Source organism: Corvus hawaiiensis, chromosome 1, assembly GCF_020740725.1.
Source record: "Corvus hawaiiensis isolate bCorHaw1 chromosome 1, bCorHaw1.pri.cur, whole genome shotgun sequence".
NCBI lineage: Eukaryota > Metazoa > Chordata > Aves > Passeriformes > Corvidae > Corvus > Corvus hawaiiensis.
Window position 1 is genome coordinate 39,764,254 of NC_063213.1, and position 26,429 is coordinate 39,790,682.

General features: G+C 40.9%; 1 protein-coding gene across 1 annotated transcript in view; it reads right to left on the bottom strand.

The window, feature by feature from the left end:
• Window positions 1–18,508, bottom strand: part of RBMS3 (RNA binding motif single stranded interacting protein 3) — a 709,804-nt gene extending 691,296 nt beyond the window's left edge. Inside the window, exon 1 of the mRNA XM_048301460.1 lies at window positions 17,761–18,508. Within this exon, the coding sequence (XP_048157417.1) occupies window positions 17,761–17,940 (180 nt within the window). The 5' untranslated portion in view covers window positions 17,941–18,508. The remainder of the gene's footprint in view (window positions 1–17,760) is intronic.
• Between the last annotated feature and the right edge of the window lie 7,921 nt (window positions 18,509–26,429).

Genomic DNA, 26,429 nt, shown 5'->3' on the forward strand with positions numbered 1-26,429 from the left:
TATCATAAACAGCAAAAAGTGAGAGAACTCGTGTGCGGATCAAAAAACCTGGCAGGGTTAGCTGAGCACGTGAGACAAAAGAAGTAGCACAGCACACTCATTCTTGGGCTGCCATGATGTTCAGTCTGCACCAGCGACACAGAAGACTCAGGTAGCATCTGGGTCCCAGAACAACCTTGCTAACTATGAGGGGAGATGATTAAGCTGCTTCCAAAGATAAAAAGCAGCAGCTGCTGATTAAGGAGAGCCAAGAGGCAGCAAAACACTCTCAGTGTCTGCTGCAGAGCAGTAAGCAACAAAAAGACTGGAAACCCATGTGAAAAAGATGTCACTTTCAAGACCTCTCATGCATGTAGCACACAGCTCACCAGGCTGAACGGGGACCAGTCCAGAAATGCTGGTTAACTCTGCACTGCAGTCTTTCCCATGATCTCCACAAATCCAACCCAAAAGCCTGATTCTAGGCTCTTCTGTTTGCTCAGCACAATACAGTTCCCTTTAGGAAGTGTGTTCAAGAGGTGTCATGATCTGTCTAAGAGACCAGAGTCACCAGGGTGTGGCAGCAGGTGAGAACAGGTCATCTTCATTTTCCTGCTCCTTCTGTGTTGCTTATCTGTGGCAATTTACAGGGGCCCTTCCATTAGACTGTGATACTAGCCAGGAGTCCTCTGGAGAGCTCTGTCATCCCAGTTCATTTGATTAGCAGCTACAACCATGAGCAAAACCACCTTGTCTTATGATGTATTTCCATTCCCAAGAACCAAGCATTACGCAACACTGTAAGTTTTCCAGGTCTGTCCTATGTCATACTCCGGTAACCAGATAAAGGTACTTGCTATTATCCACATGTGGGGGAGAGACAGTCACCTTTAGAGACAAATTTGTGGCATTTGCTCCTTAGAAACACTGAAATGTAGTGATTCAAATTCCTAATGAGACCACAAAAGCATCTGCTGTGGCTTTTAAGGAATAAGCAGACATGATGAGATTATGGAAGGAAATGGGCACAATTGTGGTAATCTGTATAGTAACAAGAAATTGCTACTGGAGATCTACCCAGACACAATACTGCAACCAAGACATTCCACAAGCAGCTACATATGGGGAAAAATTGTCAATAACAGAGCTGCTTCAAACAAACAGGCATTTACCTTTTCCACCATTCTTTTTATTTTTTTAATCCCTACCATTCGAATTGGATAGAATCATAGAATCATTTAGGTTGGAAAAGACATCTAAGATCATGGAGTCCAACAGTTAACACTGCCAAATCGACCCTTAAACCATGTCCCTAAGCCTACCCTGTAAAATTCTTGCCCTCAGAGTTATCCAGTGACTTCAACTTCCATCAGCAACAAGTTCCTGGCACGGCAGAGAATTTCTTCTGACTTCCTTTTGACTTTGACACTTTTAACCTTCACTGAATGCTCCTTGTTCTTCCCTGATGGTAAAACAGCATTTCTTGCTTTGTAAAGCCTACACCCTCGTTGTCTGTAACCTTTTATCATCTCACTTCTGATTCATTTCCTCTCCAAGGTAAACAGTCCCAATCTTCTCAATCTTGTACTACATGAAAGTTTTTCCGTGTCTATTTAAAAACTGATTTATGTAAACAGTTAAAAACTTACTCTGTTAGCTTAGCTTATATCTATAAATTAGCCATGCATATTAAAATTATATTAGCTAGCTTTAACTGAATTAAGTGTATCCACACAGGATTTTTTACCAAATTCCTAAAGTCAGTTTAAAATTATATCTTTTGTTAAAGCAGAGCAAATGAAAGTGTAGTTAGGCCATAGCCAGTTTCTGATCCACAAATACATCCAAGAAGAATTCAGACAGTGCTTCAGGAAAGAGTCTATTTCAGCAGACCCCTTAGAGAGCGTTATGTCCGTTATCCTGAAATTCATGAAGCCTCCACGCACAGCAGAGAGTAGTTCTTCTGAAATATTTTCCATCAGAAACACAGGGATTTGTTATAGAATTAACTTAACATGTTTTACCTTGATAGCACCTCCATTTGTGGGAGACAGTTTACTTCCTAGGCAAGTCAAACTGCTATTAAACCACAGATTTTAATTCAGCTGCAAGTAAGCTGTCCATTGTACCCAGAACACAACAGAGATATAATGAAAACTGCTATAAAAATTAATTCTGAAAATATCAAATACAATCATTGTTAAGTTTAAACAAAGGATATTTGCTAGTTCGTTCCAAGACTTAGCTGCATTCAAAATCCAATGAAAACTGGCTTTTACATATACAGACACACAGAGACATTTGCCTATGGAATAAAAGTTTTAAATTATGGCTATTAAATGCATGGTATTTCTTAATGACAGCATTCATTGTTATCCTTGTAATAATACATTTGACAGAGGAAGAAAAGAGGAATTTATCGAAAAGCTGCCAATGGATTTTAATAAAAAATACTTCCCAATAGAAGGCAACAACATCCTTATCTACTAGGCCACAAGTGCTTGAGTATTTCTCAAGGAATTTAGATGCACTATTTTGCAATAGAAACTTACTGAAAATTACAAAGAAGCCAATAATTCTAAAAATCAAACATACAGGCCACTGAGTTGAAAGAAAGTAATTTCCCACATTAACATTCAGATCTATTATACATGCATACAGATTTCCATGCAAATCAGACTTCACTTATTGTGTATTTTGCCTTATTTAATGAAAAATGAAAAAGACGGAAGAACACCTAACCCCCTCCATTTTGCCTATTAAGTTGCTGTCGCCAGGAGGACCCTGGTGAGGGCATTTCCATTGAGGCTAATCACAGAGAAGTGTGCACATAAACATGAGAAAACTCATGCTCAGGTTAGAGGGAGCAGCCACCCAGCCTGTCTGTCATGTTCACCTCTATTCACACAGTAATTGCTGTACTCTGGAAAGCTGACTAGACCCATCACGATCTCAGAACACGAGTTATCCCCTACTGAATCATTTTCAAAATGGGTAAATAATACAGCTAAGTATAAAAGGAGAGATTGTCAGACAATTCAGCTTTAGAGAACTCACTTTCACTGTATGCAGAAAATTGGTAAAAGCAGCTGAAATACACACATTCTGTCCTGGTCGCTGCTACAGCTGCAGTTCTGGCAGAGATGTCCCCTGCTCAGACTTCTTTGCGTCCATGACATGTGTGTGTGTCCTTGACACTTCCCTATAATCTTTATTCCTCTTCTCCCACAGGGAAATGTGCTGGCAGTCTCCTGCCCCCATCGGCTCCACCCTAGCGCGATGTGCAGGCTGGAAGGGCAGAGCTGCTATGGGAAAGGCTTTCACAGAGCCCCATTTCGTTCCAAAACGCCTTCCTTCCAGCTCACTTCTCCTGCCTAACTCCACTATCTATAGCTTTCAAATGCTTCCCCTTCATAATCACACCTCCTACTATTCTGAAGACTATTTTCTGGGAACGCTGAACATATTTGTTGGCTCACTGGCCCCTAGCACACTGACTGCTCATTCAATAGCATTCATTCAAGACTGGAAAAGACTTGTCATCCTATTACTATCTGGCACTCCATTACTAGCTTACTACTGTTTCCCTCTGCAGTACAGGTCCAAATTGAACATCAGACACAGGAAAATGCCAGCAAAAGCTCCGGTTCACAGTCAGGAACCAACCACAGGATACAGTCCAAAACCAGATACACATTGGCACATTACCATTATTAACACAAGGTTTGTCATGAGTAAAGCCCTTTGTCATTCTTCTTTTTGAAGTGAGAACAGGGAAAATTAGGGTTATTGCAGTATTTCAAATATCTGCTGGGTGATAACATCCTAGAGCGGTAGCATTAGTCAAAAACTCAGGCAGACATTAGGATAAACAGATTCTCCTGCTTCCGTAGCCAGGACTTCTCAGAAGCAAATTCCCACGGAGATCAAACAACCTACAGTGTAACTGTCTCCTGGTTGCCTAAATATTCAGACAAGGAAGGAAGGGATTAGGCCTGTAAGTCTTCCTGCTCACTGGCCAGCCTGCCAAGCACATCCACCACCCAGCCTCATTCCTCCTGCTGCCTGGCTCTGTGACTGACTGACCTTCCCAGACTCTGCACAGCCACAGCAAATACACCTGGGGCACTCCTGACAGTGGCTGAATTGTCAGCTAAAATAATCACCTGGCTGTCACCAGGAGCAACACAGGTAGGGCAAAGGGGAGCAGCTCAATGCGCATGCTTTCAGTTGACATGGTAAACAGCTAACATATGGTAATTCTAAGGGGGTTGACATGCTGCAGCAAATTATAAAAAGGCTGACACTCAGCTGAAAGAGCTGACACTTGAAAGTTACTCCCTAGCACAAAAGAGAAAAAATGAAAGTGAAATGTGACTGAACTGTTGTCTTGCATGCTCATATTTTGTTGACAAATGTATTTGTAGGTATGAGTTCGGCCCTTTCTTAAGAGTGTCACCATCAGCTGCTGATAAAAAAGCAACCTGACTCTATTACAGATGTGTTACTTTTCAAACTGACGCTCCAGCAAGAGCAAGCGGACAAAGAATTCTGCTCTTATAAATCTGTTGTGCAGGCTAAGGCTACACTATCAACTGCAACATTTGACATTGTTACACATCCCTTCTAAAAAAGACTACTTAGAATTCGAAATACTGCATTATAATGAAATACCTCTTTAAATATATCAACCTTGGAAAATGCAAGTTAGCCAACAGTTTCAACTTCAAAATATATTTCCTTTTTAAGGTGCTTCAAACCACTGTTCAGTTGTTACACTACCACTTTATATCAACTATCTACTACCAAAAATAGATTCAGATTAGGCATCACATCCCCAGCACACTGGTGTTCCGGAGCTCAAAGACTGTTTTTGATGCAGCAGGGTATTCAATCTTATACTGTTGAAATATTATCCTTAGTGCTACATGAACATGTAAGTGTACAGGTTTCATTGTAGCAGCAATGTTTAATTACAAAAAGGAAGATGGTACTTCTCACTCAAAACCTCAGAATTCCAAGATCTGATCTGCAAACATGCGAGACTGTAGTGAGTAATTTTATTTATAGTTACATTCATTTTATACTATTGTCAGCTAATGCATATCAACTTTTGGAGTTTGAGTGCATCTGAAAACTCTCTGTGGATGCCATTTCATTTTAAAAAGCATCAAAGCATTTTCCAGCACAGAATCATACAAGAACGAAGTGGAAGATTTACAGCATTCTCCTGCTCCAAGGAAGGATAATTCCTAATCCCAAACAAAATCTCATCAAGGGACTTTCTAGACGGTTTTGTGTGAAATAGAGTAAGATTTGGACTATGCATGTTCAGTAAAATTGTTATTTTAGTAAACTTTAAACCTTTAGATTTATTTCAAAACAAGACCTGTCCATGTTCCTTCCTTTTTCCCCAAATGTGAAAATTACTCCCAAAATTATACTGCTCAAAACTGTTCTCTTACAGCTCTGAAGAACACAAGTGAGTTTCAATTTCCCATTGATACTACAGAATGTCATTCTCCTAGGTGTGTAAATGTAAGAATTCTGTAAGCTGTTAGAGCACTGACAATGCACATGTGACCTCATCTGAACCTATTAATACACCTTCCTCTGGATTATTTTTTAACAATCTGTACCTCTCCACTCCCTCCTGCATAGTTTCTACTCGTAACAAGTTTTACTTGGTCATAAATCATTTTAAGTCAGTAAAATATGACATGCCTGTGAAAAACGTGATGAAATTCCTTTTTTTCTAGTAGGACACAAAATTTGTCTTTAGCCTACTATGAAGTCAAATACTTAACTAAGTCAGCTTTAACGATGGTGTTAGCGTGTTAGATGCACTTTTCCAAACTCTGTGCTTTTAAAATTTATTAATTTACTAATCTTTTGATCCTTACAGATCTGGGCTGATGCTAAAGTGTTAAAGCTGCTGTCAGAGAAGTACAGTAATACTCATGGCAAGGGTGTGGTCTCTGTTCTCTATTGCCGAGTCCACAGGAGCACTACCAGCACACCCTGGCACTGGTTTGGAAGGTCAGAAAAAAGGCTAGTAACAGACTACAGATGTGAGGTAAGACTTTGTCGCTCTCTGTGGCCAGTATTGCATTGGCATCCAGTACCAGCTGGACAGATGGAGTATTGAAATAGTATTTTACCTGTGGTGAATGTGCCTCCACATACAAGATCAAGCAGTGGCCTGCCATACAAGCAGGTCCCATTCCCTTATTATTGCTAACTGAGGGAAAAGGATGAACTGCCTTATTCTTCTTTTCTGTAACTCAGCATTTAAAATTTATCACTAGATCCCATCATTGTATTTATGCATTTTACATTGGTTTGGCTTTTAAATATGGATTTTATTATTTTTGCCTCACTGCTGTACATATGCTTTTCCCTCATTATTTTATGCACCACTATAACACAACAGGTGTTGGCTGGAAGAACACAACATTTTCTGCCTTCACTCTGCACAACACATACACTTCTGTTTGTGCACGGAGTAGCTTCGTGCACAGAACATTACTGTACTTATCATTTGGTAGCTCACCTTTTAAATTCTCTGCAGTGAGGTCCACACCACCTTTCAGAGGTCCTAACCCCAGCTGCTGAACTTCTGTACTGCTCACAGTGTTCTGGGTAGCTGTGACAGTCTCTGCCACAGATGTATAACAAAACAAGGACCACACTGCATGCTGAGACTATTGATACCACAGAACTGTGTGTCAACAGGTGCAACTGCTCTGACCTGCATCTTAAAAATGGCAAAAGTTCTACCTATGACAGATTCATCTATAATTTTCCTTTGTGTAGGTGAGAAACAAGTCACCTCTATCAGCAAATAAGAGAGTTATGCTTTAGGCCCCTGTTAACTGTTGTGTCACTGTGTCTTCCTGCTCCTAGTTCTTAACAGCAACAACACACAGTACATAATACATAAGCACTTGTTATTTATGGTTTTCTGATTTTACTGTCTCTAGTCTCTTCCAGTTACTACCATCAGATGTGGATGTATGACTAAGGGGTGTTGTGATATGATCATAGGTAACGTGCGCAGTCACGTGCGACATACAGACTGACATTGCAGTATGACACCTTTCCATAGGCTTTGCTTGAACCTGCAGACAAACATGGGCAGTATGGATAGTTCTGGCTATCGGGCACAATGCCACAGTCAATAGGATAGTGTGACCAAACAGATAACCTGCTGTGAGGAGCTAAGTCTAAGTCTAAAACAACAGCAGTTAAGTACAATTGTGACTGCATCACCTGATCAGTTAGGAAGACCTCAGTGACTGTTCTGTGTGCAGCAGCATGCAAAAGCATGACTGTGAAACACTGCCTAAAGCGAGAAAGTGTTCAAGTCTTACCAACAGGCAGAGCATTCACAGCAGAGAGCAGACCAGAGAGCCCAGAGCCTTCTTCCTGCCCTGAGCAGTGCTTCTCAGCACAGGATGATCCCGGTTTTGATGTTGATCTGGCGGATTATCTCATGACAGTCCTCTGGTTTAACACTTCTTGTAAAGATTCCCTGAACCACATTGACCTTGATCACTTCTGATGCTCTAACCTCCACATGGCCTCTCTCTGAATTGATTCATCAATTATTTATCTTCTGCACAGGGTGTGTCCTCTTGACAAGTTCAAGAAGTGGCACCCTTGGATCCCATTTTAAGGTCTAATAAGGCAATGCTTTGCATAAGATTACAATAGTGGGTGACACTGTATTAGCCACCTCCCTACTGCAGGACGTAGATGAAGTCTGACTCTTTGTTGCTGCCTTGCTCCTCTTGGTCTCTTGAAAACCTGCATGGCTTTCCTTCCCTGTGAGCTTGCTGCTCCTTCCTTCTCCCTCTGGAAACATATTCATGACCTCCTCCAAACTTAAGTGTTCTCTGTTAAAGCAAAAATTTCCCCAAGCGCACAACAGGCATACTTCAACTACATGCACTGAAGTGACTACAGAACATCTGTGGATGTCTGTCTTTGAGGCCACACCAGCAACCTCGCCATTTCCCTGCATCCATCTTAACAGCCATCTGATAATGGTGCATCATTTCCTGTGCCACACCATGTGTGCAGGGATGTAGATGATAATGTGGATGATGCCTGCTCTGCTTCAGGAAAAAGTCATTTTATCACTTGGGAATTTCAGCATGTCCCTGACACAGTAAAGTTGAAACATGCTTCCAGTTATAAATTAGTTCATATAGGAGCACTCTAAAAATGGACTGATCTTCCCAAAACCACTTACTAGATCAGGGAAAATTTAGTTTAAGAGCACATCCTATGATAGTCATGGGAGAAATAAGACAGGACAAAAAATGGGGATTTTTAAAGTTTCAAGATCTTTGGGGATATCCTTTTTCCCTATCATATCTCAAACCCAACTAACCTAAATACTATTGTATCTGTTTTCTTTGGCAAGGACTTGTTGCCTTTTATTAGATATGAAACAATAGGTGGGAGAGAGTAAGCCAATTAATTATTAAACGGGTTTTCACACACTTTGAAAGTCTGCATGTCCTCGAAGCACACTCAATAAAGTTAACAAGGCTAACCGGGGCACTGTATAATGTCTGTGAAGCCTCAGTGGGCGTTTTGCGAACACTGCGAAATTCTGCTGTGTGCTTCCTTAACTCCACATGGACCCAGTGCACACTTCATAAAGTTCCTTTGCCTCAAAACGTGAACCTTACAAACTTCTCTCTTCTAGCCCTACTCAAAAGTTGCTGCTTTCAATTAGCTTTCCAGCTACTTCCTCTGCCCCTCCATGTCACTCCCTCTCACTCTTAATTCACCTGAAGAGCAGAAGTTACCTACAACTTACCCCCACACATCATGCTTACCTGCCCATCTGTGAGGACTTGTAGTCACCCTTCCTGTGTCATGTCTGATTCACACAGTAACTACCCCAAGGCAATAATGTACTCTTCTTGAATCCTCAGAAAAGCACAAAGCCATTTATTTATACTATACTATATTGAACACAAAATTCCTACTAAATATAACAGCCATAAAAATTATCTTTGGTAGATACTAGCCCTTAACTCCCTTCCCACAAACACTTACCTTGAGTATGTTAGTTTGGATCCAAAACCGTAGTTTCTGCTATGGCCACCTAAAAATCAGTACAGACTAGGTAATAACCTCAGTGAGACAACCATCACTAGGTAATAGAGAAAAAGAGGTGTCAGTGGTGCTTGAGGCACTCGTTGAAATCAATTAACACAGACTCTGTGCTGACAGAACAGGCATGAGCTCCACAGCATTTTATTTTCATTCTCCAATCAATTATAAGAATCCTTTGCAGATGGTCTAGAACGGAAGGGGGAAATATTACCTTTATTTTCCCCACACTTGCTGATCACATTAGCACTTTGAACAACTTGTGTAGAATAGCTTTTTGGAGAGAATGAACTCTGTAACCATAGGACAAGGTGTTCAATGGAATGAACTCCGAAGCCCAGGAACAGTAAGTGTATTAACCAAGCTTTGTGGCTTGAGTCTGTAATTTTTATTCAACCAACACTTGCTTTTCAGTCAAGGAAACTGTTTCTATTCTGCTTCTGTAACAAGATTGGTCTTCACTTCATATAATGTATAATGAAAATAACAGCTGCATTTAAACACATGGCAGAAGACATTAGGCATGGAAGAATCACTCCTTTTCTAGTAAATTATGGCTGTCTAATGAATTTTATACATGACTGTCCTTGTCCATACTATGAGCCAAATTGTGTCTTGTTTTATCCCAGCTAAGATGCACTGGTTACTAGAGTTCCTGGAACAGTTAATATTGCCCCTATATCTCAGAATGCAATGTGGAGAATTGAAATAAAACACAAATTTTTGTTATAGGCAGAGGAGAATTTCAGAGCCATGCAGGAAGAATGACAGTGAGGAAGGAAAGAAACTACTGTAGAATAATAACATCTATATTGCCTTTCAGATCTGTTTTTTTTTCTTCTACACATTTAAACATCACACTAAAACCTGATCTGATCCCTACTTTCATGGAAATTATTATCAGTGGTCCTGTTGTCACTTTTCCCATTTACAGCTGTAGTCCCATTTTCTTTACTAGTTGGGTATTTTCAGAGACAAGATGTTAGAAAACAATAACTCTACTGAGACTCTGCAACTTTTTATACCCTTACCAGACAATTACTACTGGCAGCTAGTCAGTACAAAAATCCACCTAGCACAGGGTGCTGGGAAATAATCCCAGTCGCTATATGAGCAGCATGGCTACAGCCAGGCAGAGAACAACCAAATATGGAATCAAACAAAAACTGAACCACTTCACACATCAGTAACTATACATCTTTCTTAGCTTAGGCAATTAAGTAAACTGAAACCTCAGTCTAGTAAAACTTACTGTGCCATAAGGTTCAGCACAACACAGTAAGTTTTTACCACAGATAGAGATGGTCTAAAAACACTGTGAGCATCTAGGAAAACACTGGGAATAGCATGCAACAACATGGGTATTGTTCATCTCTAGCTTCATTGATTATCCATTGTCTGAAGCCTCAGATTTGTTACAAGCTGGCACTCAACCCTTGGCCAGGAATTCCTGTGAATACTGGGCTTTTGAGAACAAGCTCTGCTTAAGTGGGAAGGATATGCCATGCACTGGCCAAGCTCTGAGCTGTCATATGCAGTTCTGAATAGGACTGCTTTCCAGTCTCGGCACATAGGCATGAACGCATACCACTACATCCGAATCAAGGCAATGCCCCAACTGCTCAAGAGGAGATAACAAAGCCCTTTTCAGTGCTGCAACTTCCTCCAAGTAGGAATCCTCACAACCCTTCTGCAGCCAAGACAAAATTGCCTTTAGCCAGAGAGTCAGTTCTGTGTCTTCTGCATACAAAACTTGTGGTTGTATTGCCAATGACTCAAGAGCGTTGTTCAGCTCCCACCCATGATGTTCATTGTTTATGTCCCTGAATTTGCTACCTAATCAACTACATATGCACTTAATTTCACTTTGTATTAACTCTAAGCAGTACTTACTTTTCACGAAATCTCCCTATTACAATGAATATCTCTATGTTTACCCCAGGAACCAGTCAGGGTGTGATCACCTTTACAAGCTTCATCCACTTATTGATCAGTTGGATGAAAAATTTAAACAGCTGTACAACTGTTAATCTCTGCCAAAACATTTCTCATACAATTTATCTGAGGGGACAACAATTTTAAATAGGATATTCTTCTTGCAGAAATCTCAGTATTGGGTAAAATTTTAAAGAATAGTTCACATGCACTATCAAGCGTGTTGTTTTAACACAGACACAGGCAAAGCACAGAAGTCAACTCCTCACTCTCCAACTTTATGCTTTACCACAAACCTCATATTCTCCTCATTCCAGATTCTGAGATACAGTTAATTTTCTTCTCAGTAGCTGGTACAGTGCTGTGCTTTGGATTTAGTGTAACAATAATGTTGTCCTACTCTTGACATCTACTTAAGGTAAGATTTTTTCCCGTATCATCGAATCATAGAATCTTAAAATGGTTTGTGCTGGAAGGGACCTTAAAAAAACCCATTTCATTTCAAACCACTTGCCATGGGTAGGGACTCTTTCTACTATACTGGGTTACTTAAAACCCCGTCCAACCAGGCATGGGGCATCCACAACTTCTCTGGGCAACCTGTTCCAGGTGCCTCACCACTCACACAGTAAACAATTTATTCCTAATATCTAATTAAGAATTATCTCTTCCAGTTTAAAGCCTTTCTCCTTGTCCTATCATTCCATACCCTTGTAAAAAGTCCCTCTCCAGTCTTCTTGTAAGCCCCCTTTACACACTGGAAGGCTGCTGTAAAGTCTCCAGAGCTTTCTCATCTCCAGGCTGAACAACCCCAGCTCTCTCAGCCTGTCTCCATCAGAGAGGTGCTCCAGCCCTCTGATCATCTTCGTGGCCTCCTCTGGACTCACTCCAGCAGCTCCATGTCCTCCTTATGTTGGAGTCCCAGAGCTGGATGCAGTGCTCCAGGTGGGGTCCACAAGAGTGGAGCAGAGGGAGAGAATCACCTCCCTTGACCTCCTGGTCATGCAGTAAAGGGAATTCCCACAATATGAGATAAAAATAAATTTTGGAGATATGAAAATAATGAGGTCTGGTTCCCAATGTCTTTTCTCCTTTTGGAGTCTCTGATGTCTAATAAAACATGAGTTTGTTATTCTTGCCTTCAGATACTAACAGTTTCTCTTTTTCTATTCTTCGCATCTGCTTAATTTTGTAATAGAGGCACAGTCTTAGGTTCATCTAAGGATTCATTCTCTCAGCAGAAAGCAAGAGAAAAGTGAGGCAGAGTACATGAAATGCATCAAAATGCAGAAGCAGACATGTCTGCAAAGCAAGGCTTTCAGTTCATAGTGAATTTCCTCTTTTTGATTTTTTTTTAATCTGAATTTTTTACTCAAAGCAGATGGCTCTTGGGTCTTGCTCATTGAAACAGGTTAATGGCACAGTTAAAAGCTTTGCTGCCCACATCAGCAATACAAAGGACTAAAACCTCCCTTCCAGAGGCACCTGCCAGATGCTGTGGCTTTGGGCAGCCATTCCAGGAACACATGTCCAGGAGTGTCCCCACATTCCCATGAGTTAGCCTGCACCCAGAGCTTGAATCTGGGAATGCGCAGGACAAACACCTCAAGATGAGGGACTCAGAATGTCCTGGGTCTGTGGCTTTGGGTCAGGCTCACCACCCAGGCTGCCACCAGGCTCTGGGAACTCTGGAAGAAAAGGGTGCCGACTATTTTTCAGGCCACTTCATCAGGAAGAAACTGAACTATGCAGCTCAATACCAATGTCACGATGGCCCACAGCACAGTTAGGAACAGCTTAAGAATGAAGAACAGGTTCTTAAGAGTGGACCTGAAAAAGATAGAGTTGATGTTGCTGGGCTGGGGAATGATTTCTGAAATCTTCTTAGCAACGATTTAGACAAAGACACATTATTCTCCAGCTCTGTCCTCACTTTAAGCATACACTGGAATTTCTGCCTGACATCAAACTCTCAGAACAGAAACAGCCACATGTATAATTTTCTGCCATGTCTGTGTGGTGAAGAATTTGTCCACCTATGCAGATAATGGCCTGACCTTGACTATTCATGCCTGCATTACATTTCGCAGAACCATAGCCCATGATACACTTGACAAAAAGCCTTCAGTGCTTGGAAACTCCAGCTAATACAAGGTGGTGCATTTTACACTATTATCAGGAGAAGCTGCTACCATCAGCAAGTGTCATCTATTTCTGCTTTCTTCATCCCACACATCCCATACTGGTTCCTCATATCCATTACTGATTTCAGTTTTAGCTTTTGGTTCTTAATTTCTAATTGCTCAACACAGGATCTGGCAAAAGAAAACTCAATCAAATCTCCAGGAAACAAGACAATGGTTGACAAGTCCTCTTCTGTTCACAATGGAATTGCCTAAGACAAGATAAGCACATCTGATCTGAGACTGGAATGATCTACCCCCTGAAAGAGCCCCCACCATCTGCTTTAAGCATAAACTGCATCTCTTGAGCCTTCTCTCTCCAAATGTAAACGCATAGCAACATTTGGCTTTCCAAATCAAACTAAACTAAATACGTAAGAGAAACTATTAAAAAATAATTCCCCTGCAGTGTCTTCCACTATTCTTGACCTACTGCTTGTGAAGGATGAGTGAACAAGCACTTGATTGTACTGTTGCTAGCAGTATTCTTGTAAATACGCTAGCAGAAGGCTTTCAGAGACTGATGATCAGATCACATGTACAGCAGAATAGAATTCCCAAGTTAATACCAAGTGCCTTTCCCCAAAGCACTCAGCTTTTCCCCTCTAGAAGCTGACGCTTGGGTGCCATTCTCACACAGCACTATCAGAGGTGAGCATCCTAGGAAATAACAAATAAGGCCACAAAACATCTCAGAACTCTTGCATCAAGCACTGGCAAATTGGTTGTGAACCAGAATACAATGTACCCAGCTTGCTTTTGCTTGCTTTTGCTATAACCTCAGTGTACTCATTTCCATGTAAATACACAGAAAGTTCTTCACTTTGGAGCTATTTCACAGATGGTTTTATATCTGGAATGTAGGTATAAAGTGAAAGCTCTGGGTGTGCTTGTAGATCATTTGTGCTAAATGATTTGTGCATACCATAGAGATACAGAAGTCCTCCTCAGTATGAAACATGACATTACCAAATCCATACCTCAGACCAACTTTGGGAAAACCTGGGGGCTTTGGAAAATGGAAACACTGTAATAGACTGGCTGTAGCTGAGGCCTTGAAAGTCCTAACTCAGGGTTCAGGGTACCACCTCTGGGAAAACTCTGCCCATCCTGAGCTGTGAACTGTGATAAACCTCACCCATAGTCACCGGTCTGCAAAAGAATTGCAAAGCTGCCTTCTACTCCCAAAGTGCTCCAGTGCTCCTTACGCTGATCCTTGGAAAGATGCAATCATTCCAAGATAAGCTGGAAAGATTCCTTGGTACAATTTAGGGGCCTGCATCCTTTGGCACTGAGTCATGGAGTGGCAAGATGGTGCGACAATCCACCCACACAACCTGTCACAGGCATCAGCTGCACCTCCAGCCAGGAATGAACAGCCAGAATTGCAGGTTGTTCTCTCCCCCAGTCACTCACTTTGCCATACTGGAGAATGTCAACATGCTTCTGTATATAGGGTTAGACCTATATGCTTTTAACTAAAATAACAGAAAACATTGTAGGAGTGTTGAAAAATATTTTTCTGATGTGTTTTGCTTTAAGAGAAAAACATAGCATCCATATAGAGTCAGCCTATATAGAGTCAGTAGAGAAGTACTCTACTATTTGTGCTTCATTTTCTCCCACCCAAATGGCAACTATGCTTTAAAGCACGAAGCACTGTATATTTAATAAATTATAAAGTCAATCTTCATAATTTCTATTCTCATACATCAGTCAGAGATAGTTTCAACAGAAAGATATATGAGAAGTAACCTAGGTCTTCCTCCAACAAAGCACTTAAGCACACATTTCATCATGTCAGCATCCCAGCTGAAGACAGTGGGATATATTTCAAGCTACACGTTTCAAAATTTTATTGAAGTTCAACAACAAATAATAAAAAAGCTAATATACAGCAGGAAAAAACCCTTCAATATCCATATAGGTGAGGCTATGGTAGCATCTTCTACTGAAATTCCATAGGCTTAGGAAAATACTTGCTTTGGTTAATTCAGCAATGTTCCTTTTGGAGGCAGTGACAAAAAATACCTTTATTAGAACATAAATTTGACCCAGCTCCATTTAGATGGAAGTAAAACTCTTTTTATCTCCACTGGAAATGGAGCTCAATGATTAAATACAAGATTTTTTTATAATTGAAGCATGATCCCAAAAAAAAAATCTGACAGTGAAATCATGAGACATTGTAAGATCTTAATATTTAGTTAGTCATAATTATACACATGTCAGGAATCCAGGTTCTAATGTCCTTTACAATCCTTTACAATCCAGGGTGCCTCTGATGTTTGTATAAGGGCCAAATAAACAATGGTACAGTTATTTCAATCAATTTAGAAAGTTCTTAGGTGATGTTTCCAGAAATGCTTGAATTTAGTTTTGTAGTTGACCTGGGTTTTTTCCACAATAGTGTTGGATTTTACTATCACTTTAATGGGTTTTTCCCTTCTCACCATATTTCTAGTGCCAGTACTTTACCAGATATCTGAAATAGTTCTGCACTAATAAGAAGTACTGGTTGTCCTGGGACAGCATCCAGAAAAGATACATACATTTAGGGGAGGTTTGAAATATCACAGCACATCCCAAAAATACAAGCTAGTCATTGCAACAACCTTGGCAATGGCAAGCTTGGAAAAGCTAATAGTGGATTTTAAAAAGAGGAATATAACACAGTACTTTAGCATGGCTATAGATAGGACAAAAAAAAAAAAAAAAAGTAGTACTTTTGTTTCTATGTCCAGAAAATGCTGGCAGATACAGAATAAAATAGTGCAATCCTGAGTCATCTAAATACATTAATTAGCCACACCACAGCGAATCGGGCCTTCTTTGGTGCTCATTCACCTTGAGTCACACCTTCTTTGCCTTCCTCATGTCCATGATTGGTAAAACATTAGACAGACTGTGTGGCACATCAGAAAGTAATTATTGAGCATGGATTTCTGCTGATGGCAGGGTTTTAAAATGCTCGAGGCAGTGGCACAACGAAGTCATGTGTAAATGGCAACCTTGGCTCTACACCTTAATTTTTTTAAATAAAATAATTTTAAGTTTAGTAAGTAGCACAATGCAAGGGAAGGGATCCTAGAAACAAACACACACACACAAATCATTCAGCTATGTACAGTAACATACAGTCACGACAGAATTAAATATTCATAAACTCAGAGGAGATGAAATTCTGTGTTCATCTATCACAAGATGTAAACCACCAGTTACCATTTTAAAAATAAAGCCCTTGTATCCACCCTCTTAAACTATACAGGCCCTGTTTAAATGATCCAGCATCGATACTCTCTTTTAATTAAAACAGTAGCACAGATTTTACTGAACAGTAACAAACGTAAAAGTGTAGGAGGCAAATGCTGAAAACTCGGGGTCTACAGTTAAAAACACAATTTTTAAAAAATACCTAGTCTTTCTCATGATAATTGGAGCTCTAACCATGTAAATATGTGGTGTGACATTGTTGCATTGATTTATTGCATTGCTCGTTTACATTCCTTCATTGTGTTACTGTTCTCTTACACATTTGTAACAAAACCAAACTATAGTAAAACTAGTTGAAGAAACACGGCTCAAATCCAGTACATGCCAACATTTCTTTTTTACATTACTCTAGGATTATAATCTGTTTGGGGGTATCTGTGCATTCAGAGAATTACTCGGATTTCAATAAAATATAAACGGATGTGTTTTACAGTCAAGCACACATGGATCACACCTTGCAACCATCACCGAATTACGATGAAACTTACACATTTACCGGTCTCTGCCTGTCACAGACCTACAGACACGGCAGAATTCATCGGCTTCAGTTTAGCAAACCCATGCCGAGAAAAATGAATGGAAGTGAAGACAGTGCCCACAGACAAAAGCACTGATCAATGCACTCCGCTGACATTATCTTAATGGCAACCTTTTCCCATCCCATCCTCCCTACTTTGCGATTCTCCCAGCAGCAGACACATCCGCACCAAAGGGTGCGATCTGACCCATTTCTCGCTCAACTCCGTCACCCGCAGGTTCTCACTCGGCAGCGAGCAGCGTCCCCCGGTCCGCAATGACACAGCAGGGCTGGAGGGACACAGCACCCGAGCTCCTTCCCCAAGTGACTCGCCCCTCGCCGCCGGGTGGAAGTCGAGGCGAGGCGCGGGCAGGGAAGAGGAGCGGCGGCCCCGCCGGCCGCGGCCCCTCGAAGTGAGGTTAAACTTTGGCGGCGGCACCTGGGCCGCTCCCGCCGGGCGGGCGGGCGGAACAATGCCCGGCGCCCCGGGCCCGGCGGCGGCGGTCCCGTGCTCCCCGCCCCGCCACCCCCGTGTCCTCAGACAACCTCCGCCGCCGGCCCCCCGCCTCCCGCCGCCGCGCTGACAAAGGGCGGCGCGGGGCTGCCCGCGGCCGGGGCCGGCGGGAGCGGGACCGGGAGCGGCCCCGGGAGCGGCCCCGCCCGCCCCGCCGAGCGCGGCCCCGGGCAGCCGGCCCCTCCGGCGGGCGCGGCGCCGGCCGGCCGGCGGCCGAGCGGACCTACCTTTTTGTCCTCTTTCTCGCTGCCGTGCCTCCGCTCCGGGTGGCCGCTGTCGGCGGCGGGGGCCGGCTCCGCGGGCTGCCCATCGCGGTGGTGCGGGCGCTGGTGCGGGCAGCCGCCAGACCCCGCCGCCGGGGGGATGGGCTCCGGGCACGGAGAAACTCCCTTAACATCCATCTCCATCTTCCAGTTCACTGTATTGCGAGACAAAAGCAGGCAAACACTTTCCACCACCCCGCGTCTTTCTTCGGCTTTCCTTTCTCCCTCTTTTCTTTTTTCCTTCTTTCTTTCTCTCTTTTTGTTTTCCTCCTTCCTCCCTTCCTTCCTTTTCCCCCCTCAGGAGGCCGTGACACGCATGGCTCTGGCCGCGGCTGCTGCACCGATCCGGCGGCTGCAATTCTCCCCTAGATCCTCCAGACTTTTGTATCCAGCGTGCGTGTGTTAAGAGTGGCTGTGTGTGTGTGTGTGTGTGTGTGTGTGTCCTTGGCACGGCGGCCTTCAATCGCCCCGAAACAGCAAACGGTAACTAAGCAGATCTCTCGCCACGAAGATCAACTCCCGGCCCCAGCCTAATTGTGGTGGTTATTTACTTTACGCTATCTGTGTCCCAGGCCCGGACAAGCCCTCCTGGCTGCAGCCGTTTGAACAAAGTTAACTGGAGAGAGCCGAGCCCGGGGAGGGGGTGGGGGCGAGGGGAAACCACCGAGGTTTAACACGGGGGAAGTGACAATAACCCGGTAATGTCAAGTAAAAGTTAAACCTCCCCCTTCTTCCCCTCCCCCTCCCCTCTCCACAGCCCAGGCAAGCGCAATACAGCAAAGCAAAACAAGCGATTTCAGACCTGTGCAAGGTGCTGGTGGCGAGAAGAGACGAGCATTTACCCGATTGTTGCTTTTATTTTATTTTCCCCTCGTCTCTCCCCCCAGCACCACCCGCTATTGCAAATGTGGGCTCCTTGATGTTAATCTCCTCTCCGCGGTCTGAGTCTATGCGTGTGACTGGAGCTCCCTCTCTCTCAGGCTGCCAGCGCCACGCAGCACTGCACAAGGAGAACTGGAGTAAGGAGAAAAACAGGAACAAATCCAGGCTGGAAATCTAAATCAGTACTAGCCACAGGCTCTCCGATTTTATCAACATAGATAGAAGAAAAAAAAAAAAATCGCCTGTAAGCTTCTAAATCAGTTGTGACCGCAGTGCACTCTCAACTGTTCTATTCTTTGTGTTATCTTCCTTCTCAGACTGAAGTTAGACATGGTAGAGGAAAATGCAATCTCATTAAGAGTGGTTTATACCAAAACAAGAATTTTTTTGGTGGTGTCAGAGCCAAGCCAACTCTTCAGCTCTTCCCCTTTTCATTTCAAAGAGATGAATGGTGAGCACAGACCTGATCGTTCTTAAATCAGGACATTATCAGGTGACCAGTCTGCACTTCTAAATATAACACCACATTGTCCTGAGGAGCAGCTGCTCTGAAAGTTAACTGGAAACATCTCCTAAGAGCCTGCAGTGCAAAGATCTGATCTATACATCACCTGGCTGATGCATGTACTGACCTCTCCAATAGGGACTACCCACTCTGCAGAGATACCTGGCCACATCCTCAGGAGCTGGTCTATTTTACACCAAGAGAGAACCTGTCCCAGGATATTTTGGGAAGCGGGTGACTATCAGGTATTTTATGACACCCTTTTGTTCCTGGCCTTGGGTTCTGTTATCCCCAACAGTATTGTTACTGTGGGAACCTGAACAGTTCTTAATGCTACCATATATTTAGACAAAGGGCAAGAGCTAATCTTACAATAGAGAAAAAAAAAGTCTTTGTCATACACCAAAGATGTAATTTTAAAATACACATCTCTAAAGATCCTTTCATATTATTCTCGAAGCATGTCAAGTATTTGCAGGCCCTTCTGTCTTCTCAGATTGGTGCAAATGAGGACCCTTTCTATTGAAATTACCAGCATAAATGTTTAAAACTAAGGTAAACAATTAGACAATCAAGCCATATATATTAACATTTATAATCAAATACTTTAAACTACTTACAATCATCCATTTGTAATCATTGCAATAGACTATTGAAAGACTGCATTTTGGGGTAGAAAGCCTTAAACCTTCTGGATACTCTGGCAGTTTTGGTCTCATAAGCAAAAAGCAGTACTTACTGCAGAGAGGCACTTTGGGGGGATGTTTGAACATGTACCAAGGTGTACGCAGCTGCAGAATTGCCCAGAACAAAGCCATGAGCCCACACAGCTGATAAGCCATCCCACTGTCTGTCCACCTGCACAGTCACCCCTTCCACAAAGGAGAAGACATGCAAGGAACAAACTTCCGTCTTCAAGAGTTTTTCCTGTTTCAGTCAAAGTACTTCCAGTATCCCAGGTTAGAAAATGGCAAAATAAAAGTGAAAATAAAAACATTGTTCATTCAGGCACTACAGTGCGCATTTATAAAAACAACTGATAAATTACATAGAAAACTTCCCATGGTGGGTAATACTAAATAATCCTGTTAGAAAATAACGATTCCCAATCTACCATCTTGAGGACTGTAAAGTAAAATTCAAAGCAAAACCAGACAATCTAAAAATTCAGAAAAACTTACCCAAGTAAAAATATTTTGCCATGTGCTCTGAAGACTACTGGAGCTGGACATTGGCAGTGAACCAAGGAAAACTAATTCCAAATGTGGGGGCCCTGGATTCAGAAAGCTCTGTACCTAATCCTAGAGAGTTTAACCCCCAAAACCAAAAGAAACTTCTGAGATAGTTTAAGTCAACATGATCATACGTAAGAAGAAAAGGGCAGGCCCTAGACTACATGAAAGTCAGTAAAAAGTCTTGTATTTGGCTGCTGATTTTCAAACTTCCCTTTCCTTCCCTTTTTTTCCCCCATCTTTCCTTTTTGTGCTGCAAGAGATTTACAACTCTATTGCAAAAATAAAATTATTAAAAACAATTCATCATAACAGTGTGCTCTCAGTTTTTCTCTGCACAAACCAGATTGCTGTTATTCAAAGTATTTCGAGAGAAGCCTAAGTAGAATATGTTATTTTAGGTTAAGGTAAAGTTCTGAATAATCATTGCAAATTTCAGTGAGAGAAATAATGATCTCCAGGCCAAGCAAACTTTCAGATACAAACAGTAACCACATATCTAGAAACACTGACAATTTGGACAGAAAAATATAATCTGAACCAGCAACCTGGAGAGATATGAAGCATGACCTCCTTTCAGGCTCTTCAGTGGTCCTTCTGAAGAGTGGGACCACAGACTATGATAATGCAATAAGACACAAAGCTGAACTGTTCATTGGTATTGCCTGATAAAAAGGTTTTGGAACCTTCAACTTATTTGGTACATTCATTGAACTAAAAACACAGAATTGTATTTGGAGCTGAGGTAGAAGAATGGTGAACCAGAATGCTTTACCACATGGCGACTGTATTGAAAGAGGATGCATTGAGTAGCAGAAAGAGGGGAGTCTCACTAGAGGGCAAGCCAATCCACACCAAAAAGGTTGAATTCCTAAGAAAGCAACATCATGTTGAATGCTTTTCAGATGTGCTGACAGGCTGAAAAAAATTAGCATGGATCTTTCACTTATGTGGTAAAACAGCATATAATTTAGTTTCTATATAGAATAATAAACTGAATATGGACTATCTATTACCATACACAACATACATTAAGAATTTCTGAGCCCAGATCTATTATTCGTTTTTCAAGAGAAACAGCATTAAAATATTGCTGGTGAAATCAATACTATGACTCATTAACACACATTCCATGCTCTTGCATATTTTGCAGTTGTGTGTTGTACTGTAAAATGGGTGTAGGTGACTAAATAGATTCCAGAGATACTGATGTTCTAAACTGCAAAAGGAAAACCTTTCATGATGAAGTACATTCTTTGTAGTTCAAAAAATTAAACTCAGGGAGTGATGACAATATGAATTTAATTACCAATTAGGTAAGGCCAAGAATTGGACAATTTGATGGCAAGGGTCAAAGACTTCTTCTAGAATCCAGTGTAATTTTTATCTTGTTATTCTTGGTTATGATCAGATGATAGTAAAACATACTGTGCGACCAACATGGCAGGGAGATTCTATGTAGTCCTAATTAATAAGGCTAGAAATGGTGGGAAGACATGCACAAATTAAATGAGTTGCCTAAGATCATAAAGTAGTTCAGCATCAGATTAAAAAGAACATTTACGCCCTTTCCACAATCTCTTCTTTTGGTCATTTATTTCACTTAACAATTTGTCACTTCTTATGAGTAGTTAGGATAACTGCTCAGAAACTAACTAAAACATTTACTGATATTTACTTACATAAGAATTAATATTCAAAGATATTTTCAGATCTTTCTCAAGCACATTTACATTTACATTAATGTGGATAAACTGAAGATGTTGCATGTAAAATGTACGAAAGTGGCTATTACAAATTAGCTAGATTTATGCAATCTTTATAAAAATGTACCTATCGGAACATTTGGCTTTCTGCTGCCTCACAAATCTGTTGGTTCAGGATTCGTCTGTCCACTGCATTCAGCATTTGAATAATTTTGACCTTTTACCACCCTTACACAATTTAAATAAAAGGTTTCCTGTTGTCAACACAAGCTCCTTGGGGCCTCACTCAACACTCTTATCTGTCAACTTGCATTCTAGGCTATTTCATTTCTGGCTAAAGAGTTGCAAACAGAGTTGCTTTCTCATGAAGACTCTGACTTTATTGATAATTCTCTCCATTCTATACCTTTCAAAGTGGCTAATACAAATATCCAATGAGTCATTTTCACACTCATCGATCTCTGCTTCTGCACTCTTAGGCACTTTATTGCAGGCATGCAAACATTCAGTAACCTGGGGACTTCTGTAATTTTTGAGATCTATCTATGCAGGTATTTTCTGTCTCAGAAAGTCTATAATTTAATATGCTTAATAAATGCTATCCTAAAACAATTACATTGCACTGGGATATAAAGACATGCTGTGAATGCTCATAGAGAATAAAAGCTGAATATACTATTTGAATTTCAACATTGTCTACAAAGTCCAGCATGAAAATTGATACATTACAAGCTACATTTTCAAAAGCATCTTGTCTTCTAGCTTTCTACCCACAATTTAGTTTCACTTCTCCCCTGTGTTCTAACATTTTTGCTCACAGGTACCAAAACCACATAGAATGGCTGCACAACTCAAGCCTTGAGTGATATTTTTTGATACCCTTAAAGACTTATCTCTGTTCCTTTTTTGGAATAAAGAATCCTGTAACCTTTGGGAGATCCACTGAACTCCTACATCTCCTTTTCTAGAAAGCCATCAAAATAGAATTGATAGGCTTGATGATTTTTAAACATGAACATAGCTCCTTGTAGTTTAAATTCTACATGACTGACAAACAAAACTATTCTCTGGCCATAGCCTGAGCTTCATCCTTCCTTGCCCAAGACACTGCAGTGAGAGCAACAGCCATGCACTCACTTTCAATAGTGGCATCAGGATTTGAGCACACAAGTATCTGCTTTTCTGAGAGTTGGCCTGGACTCATAGCTAGTCAAGATATCACTGGGTGGGAGACACAAAGGGAAGAAATGCATCTCTGAGGGAAATGGGTGGGCAGCACAGCCAATTTTGTTCCACACAATCTGAAAACCTCTGTATTTCACTGGGTGATGCTGCGGTCTTCTCAGTTCCTGTGGTAAGCCTGGATCTGTGTCAAATTGAAAAGTTTGACGTAGTTTTCAGTACTTGGGAAAGGAAGATCTCCACTGAGTTAACTTAGGTTAGAAAATGGGAAAAAAGTAATTTGTCGCTGTAATGATTTTTAGAAACAAAAAAAAATGGGAGATGCTTTAAAACCACAGAAAAAGAATTTGTCTATGTAATTTCTTAATGGGTGCTAAGTCTTCATTACTAGAGATGAAACTTTCAGAAGCAGATAAAGGCATGAGAATGTTCTACAAGGGATACAACATCTCCAGTGGCAGCCAAGCGTTGGTGTGCAAGGACTGAAATTTGGAGTCACACTAGCAGGGAGAGATGGGGACAAGATGATGTGTGGGCTAAGCCCTTCAGTATTTCTGTTTCACCAGCTGAGCTGAAAGCCACACACAGCCTTGCTGAGTAAAGTGCAGAGGAGATTTGTGGAGGAACTAGTGCAGGTCTTGGGAGCACCAACTCCTGTCTGATTTTCCATGCTATGGAGTGTTCCTTGTGCCTTTATTTCTAATACGCCCAGTAGAATCGTAGGGAAACATCATCAGAGCAGGAACATGCCATGGGGTAAGGAGAAAGCCCAAAACAATTGTGTTTAGCTTCAGCAACCCCTTTTTATTCCTGTTTTTTTTTCTCCTTTCCCAATCTCTTTTCATTGCTTCTGTCTCTTGTAGTAGGGAGAAGCATAAGGACTCAATGTGCTAATAGCATCTTATTCTTTTCATAGCAGACTGCATATATACATATGCAAATGCAGTTTTGAGCTGGGATGATGGGTTTTGTTTAAAACTGTCAAAACTGAAGTCTGGAGAATTTTCTTGATGATGAAAATAGATGAGTAATCCATTTGGTAGTATCTGTGTAAACAGTATGCACAAACCTACTTTCTTAAAACATTTCTGCTTTTACTTCTTAAATTAATGCATACTGCTCAATTTTACTACTTCTTTCAACTTCTGCTGACTCTCTGGTCCTGCTGAGATATGCCCCATTCTCTCCTTGTTCCTTCTGCAGATTGGAAATACATTTAAACTCATCAAAATTCTGAGAGTTAAAAAAACCCAAAGTGTTAAGCATAAATAAGACTGAACACAATTCATCGCATCTTCTTAAGGCTAAAAAATTGATAACAAGCATATACATTATCAATTACTCTTCTATTCAACTGCTGGAACTTGAGTACAGTGTTTTACAGTTTTGTCCACTATATTCAGGTCTTAACCTGCAACTGGTTGAATCCAGTGAGACAGAGAGTATGTATTTAAACAGTATAGTCTTCAGCACTTTAATTAATATTTAGAAAAGTTTGACTTCACTGTTTCTGCCTATGATAAACCTGTTTTGATGCCAGTATTACAACTACAAGGTGAAATAAAGGACATGGTTCTGAAGGGGAAACACAAAATCTAGAACTTTCCCTTTCCAAAATAATTTTGAATTCCATAAATAGTTTCAATATATCTGTACTTTGGAGCTAGCAATGTCTCCTCAATTGTAAAAGCCATGTTTTCATTATTTCTGCTTTTGTTGGGTGCTATAGAGAAAAGAACCCCCCCAAGTAAAAATCTAAAAGAAACTTTTGCTGAGTGGGATATCATATATCTTCAAAAAGCAACATGAAAAAATTATTTTTAATTTTTCTACTCAGAATTGTAGAGTTTAAAACAGACATTTGAACAAGTGAGTATGAAGCAAATTAATGAGGAAATGAGAATACTAGAAGATGCAAAAACCTAGGAAACTGATGAAAATTAAAAACCCTGCAAACAATTTTCTGACTCTGAATAGCAAACTCAAGAGAGATGAAAGATGAATGCATCAAAAAGAATATCTTTTTGTTCCTTGAAAGAATAGGTTATTGTCTACTTGTATTTCTTGGGCACCATCACTGGTAGTGCATGCACAAAAAAAAACAATGGAAGACACATCCCTGCCCCAAGGAATGTACAATCAAAAGAGCCAATGGAAAAATGTCCAGTCATTGCAAAATGAATAGAATTAGATCCAAAATTAAGCAAATGTACTTAAACAGCAATGCCTCCCAAAATCCCAGCATATTAGCAATAGTTCAGCAAAAGACATAAGTCAGCCTAACCATTCAAAGATAGATGTTTTGATGACAGATTAAAAATAAATAGACATGGTAATGGATATAAAGAAAATAAACCGAAGTTGCAAGGAAATGTTTTTCTTTAAAAGCTGAAGTTCTCAGGTCAAATATGCTGTCAACAGGGTATGACACTTAAAGTCTCAAAAAGCACTCAGAGCTAAACTTCAGCTCCGTGCATGCAAATCACTGGTGTGTGTGGCTGTTTATCACTGTCACTTGTACAAGCAAATGATAGAATTTACATCTGTAAAAGCCCGTTTGTGCTTAGTTTGTATTCAGTTAACACATACAGCTGAGGTTTGTATGCATATCTGTATATTTTATCATTTGCTTGCAGAAAAAGTAGTGCTCAAATTGTACCTGAAAAATAGATGTCATATTTTGAAAATGTGGTTCTCAGTAGTGCTCAGTAAAAGTAAAAAACCCCAATACAATGGTTCAGATAGAATCTAATCTATTTCCAGCAATGACACCAAAATAAGATAACAGAGTTTATGATCAAACAAACAAGATGCCAGACATCTTGCGGATGTTAGAGTGTGTTTGTCTGTTTCCTTTCTTGTGCCCTTTAATTGACAGTGAAGTAGTTCATAATTTTGACCATCATTAGGGGTCACTTTACCTCAGAGAAGGTTCTAATGCTTTTTTACAAGTAGACACAACTCATAGCTCTCAGTACACTTGTTTGATCCTGCCATGAAGACTCATGGCATGTCTGTTCTTTACAATGGTGTCAGTCATGTAAACAGAACCAAAATTCCTGGATCAGGAGAGGTGTGAGGCTGAGTCAGCTAACCTCTCTCTATGCCATCTTCAGCATTGAGCTG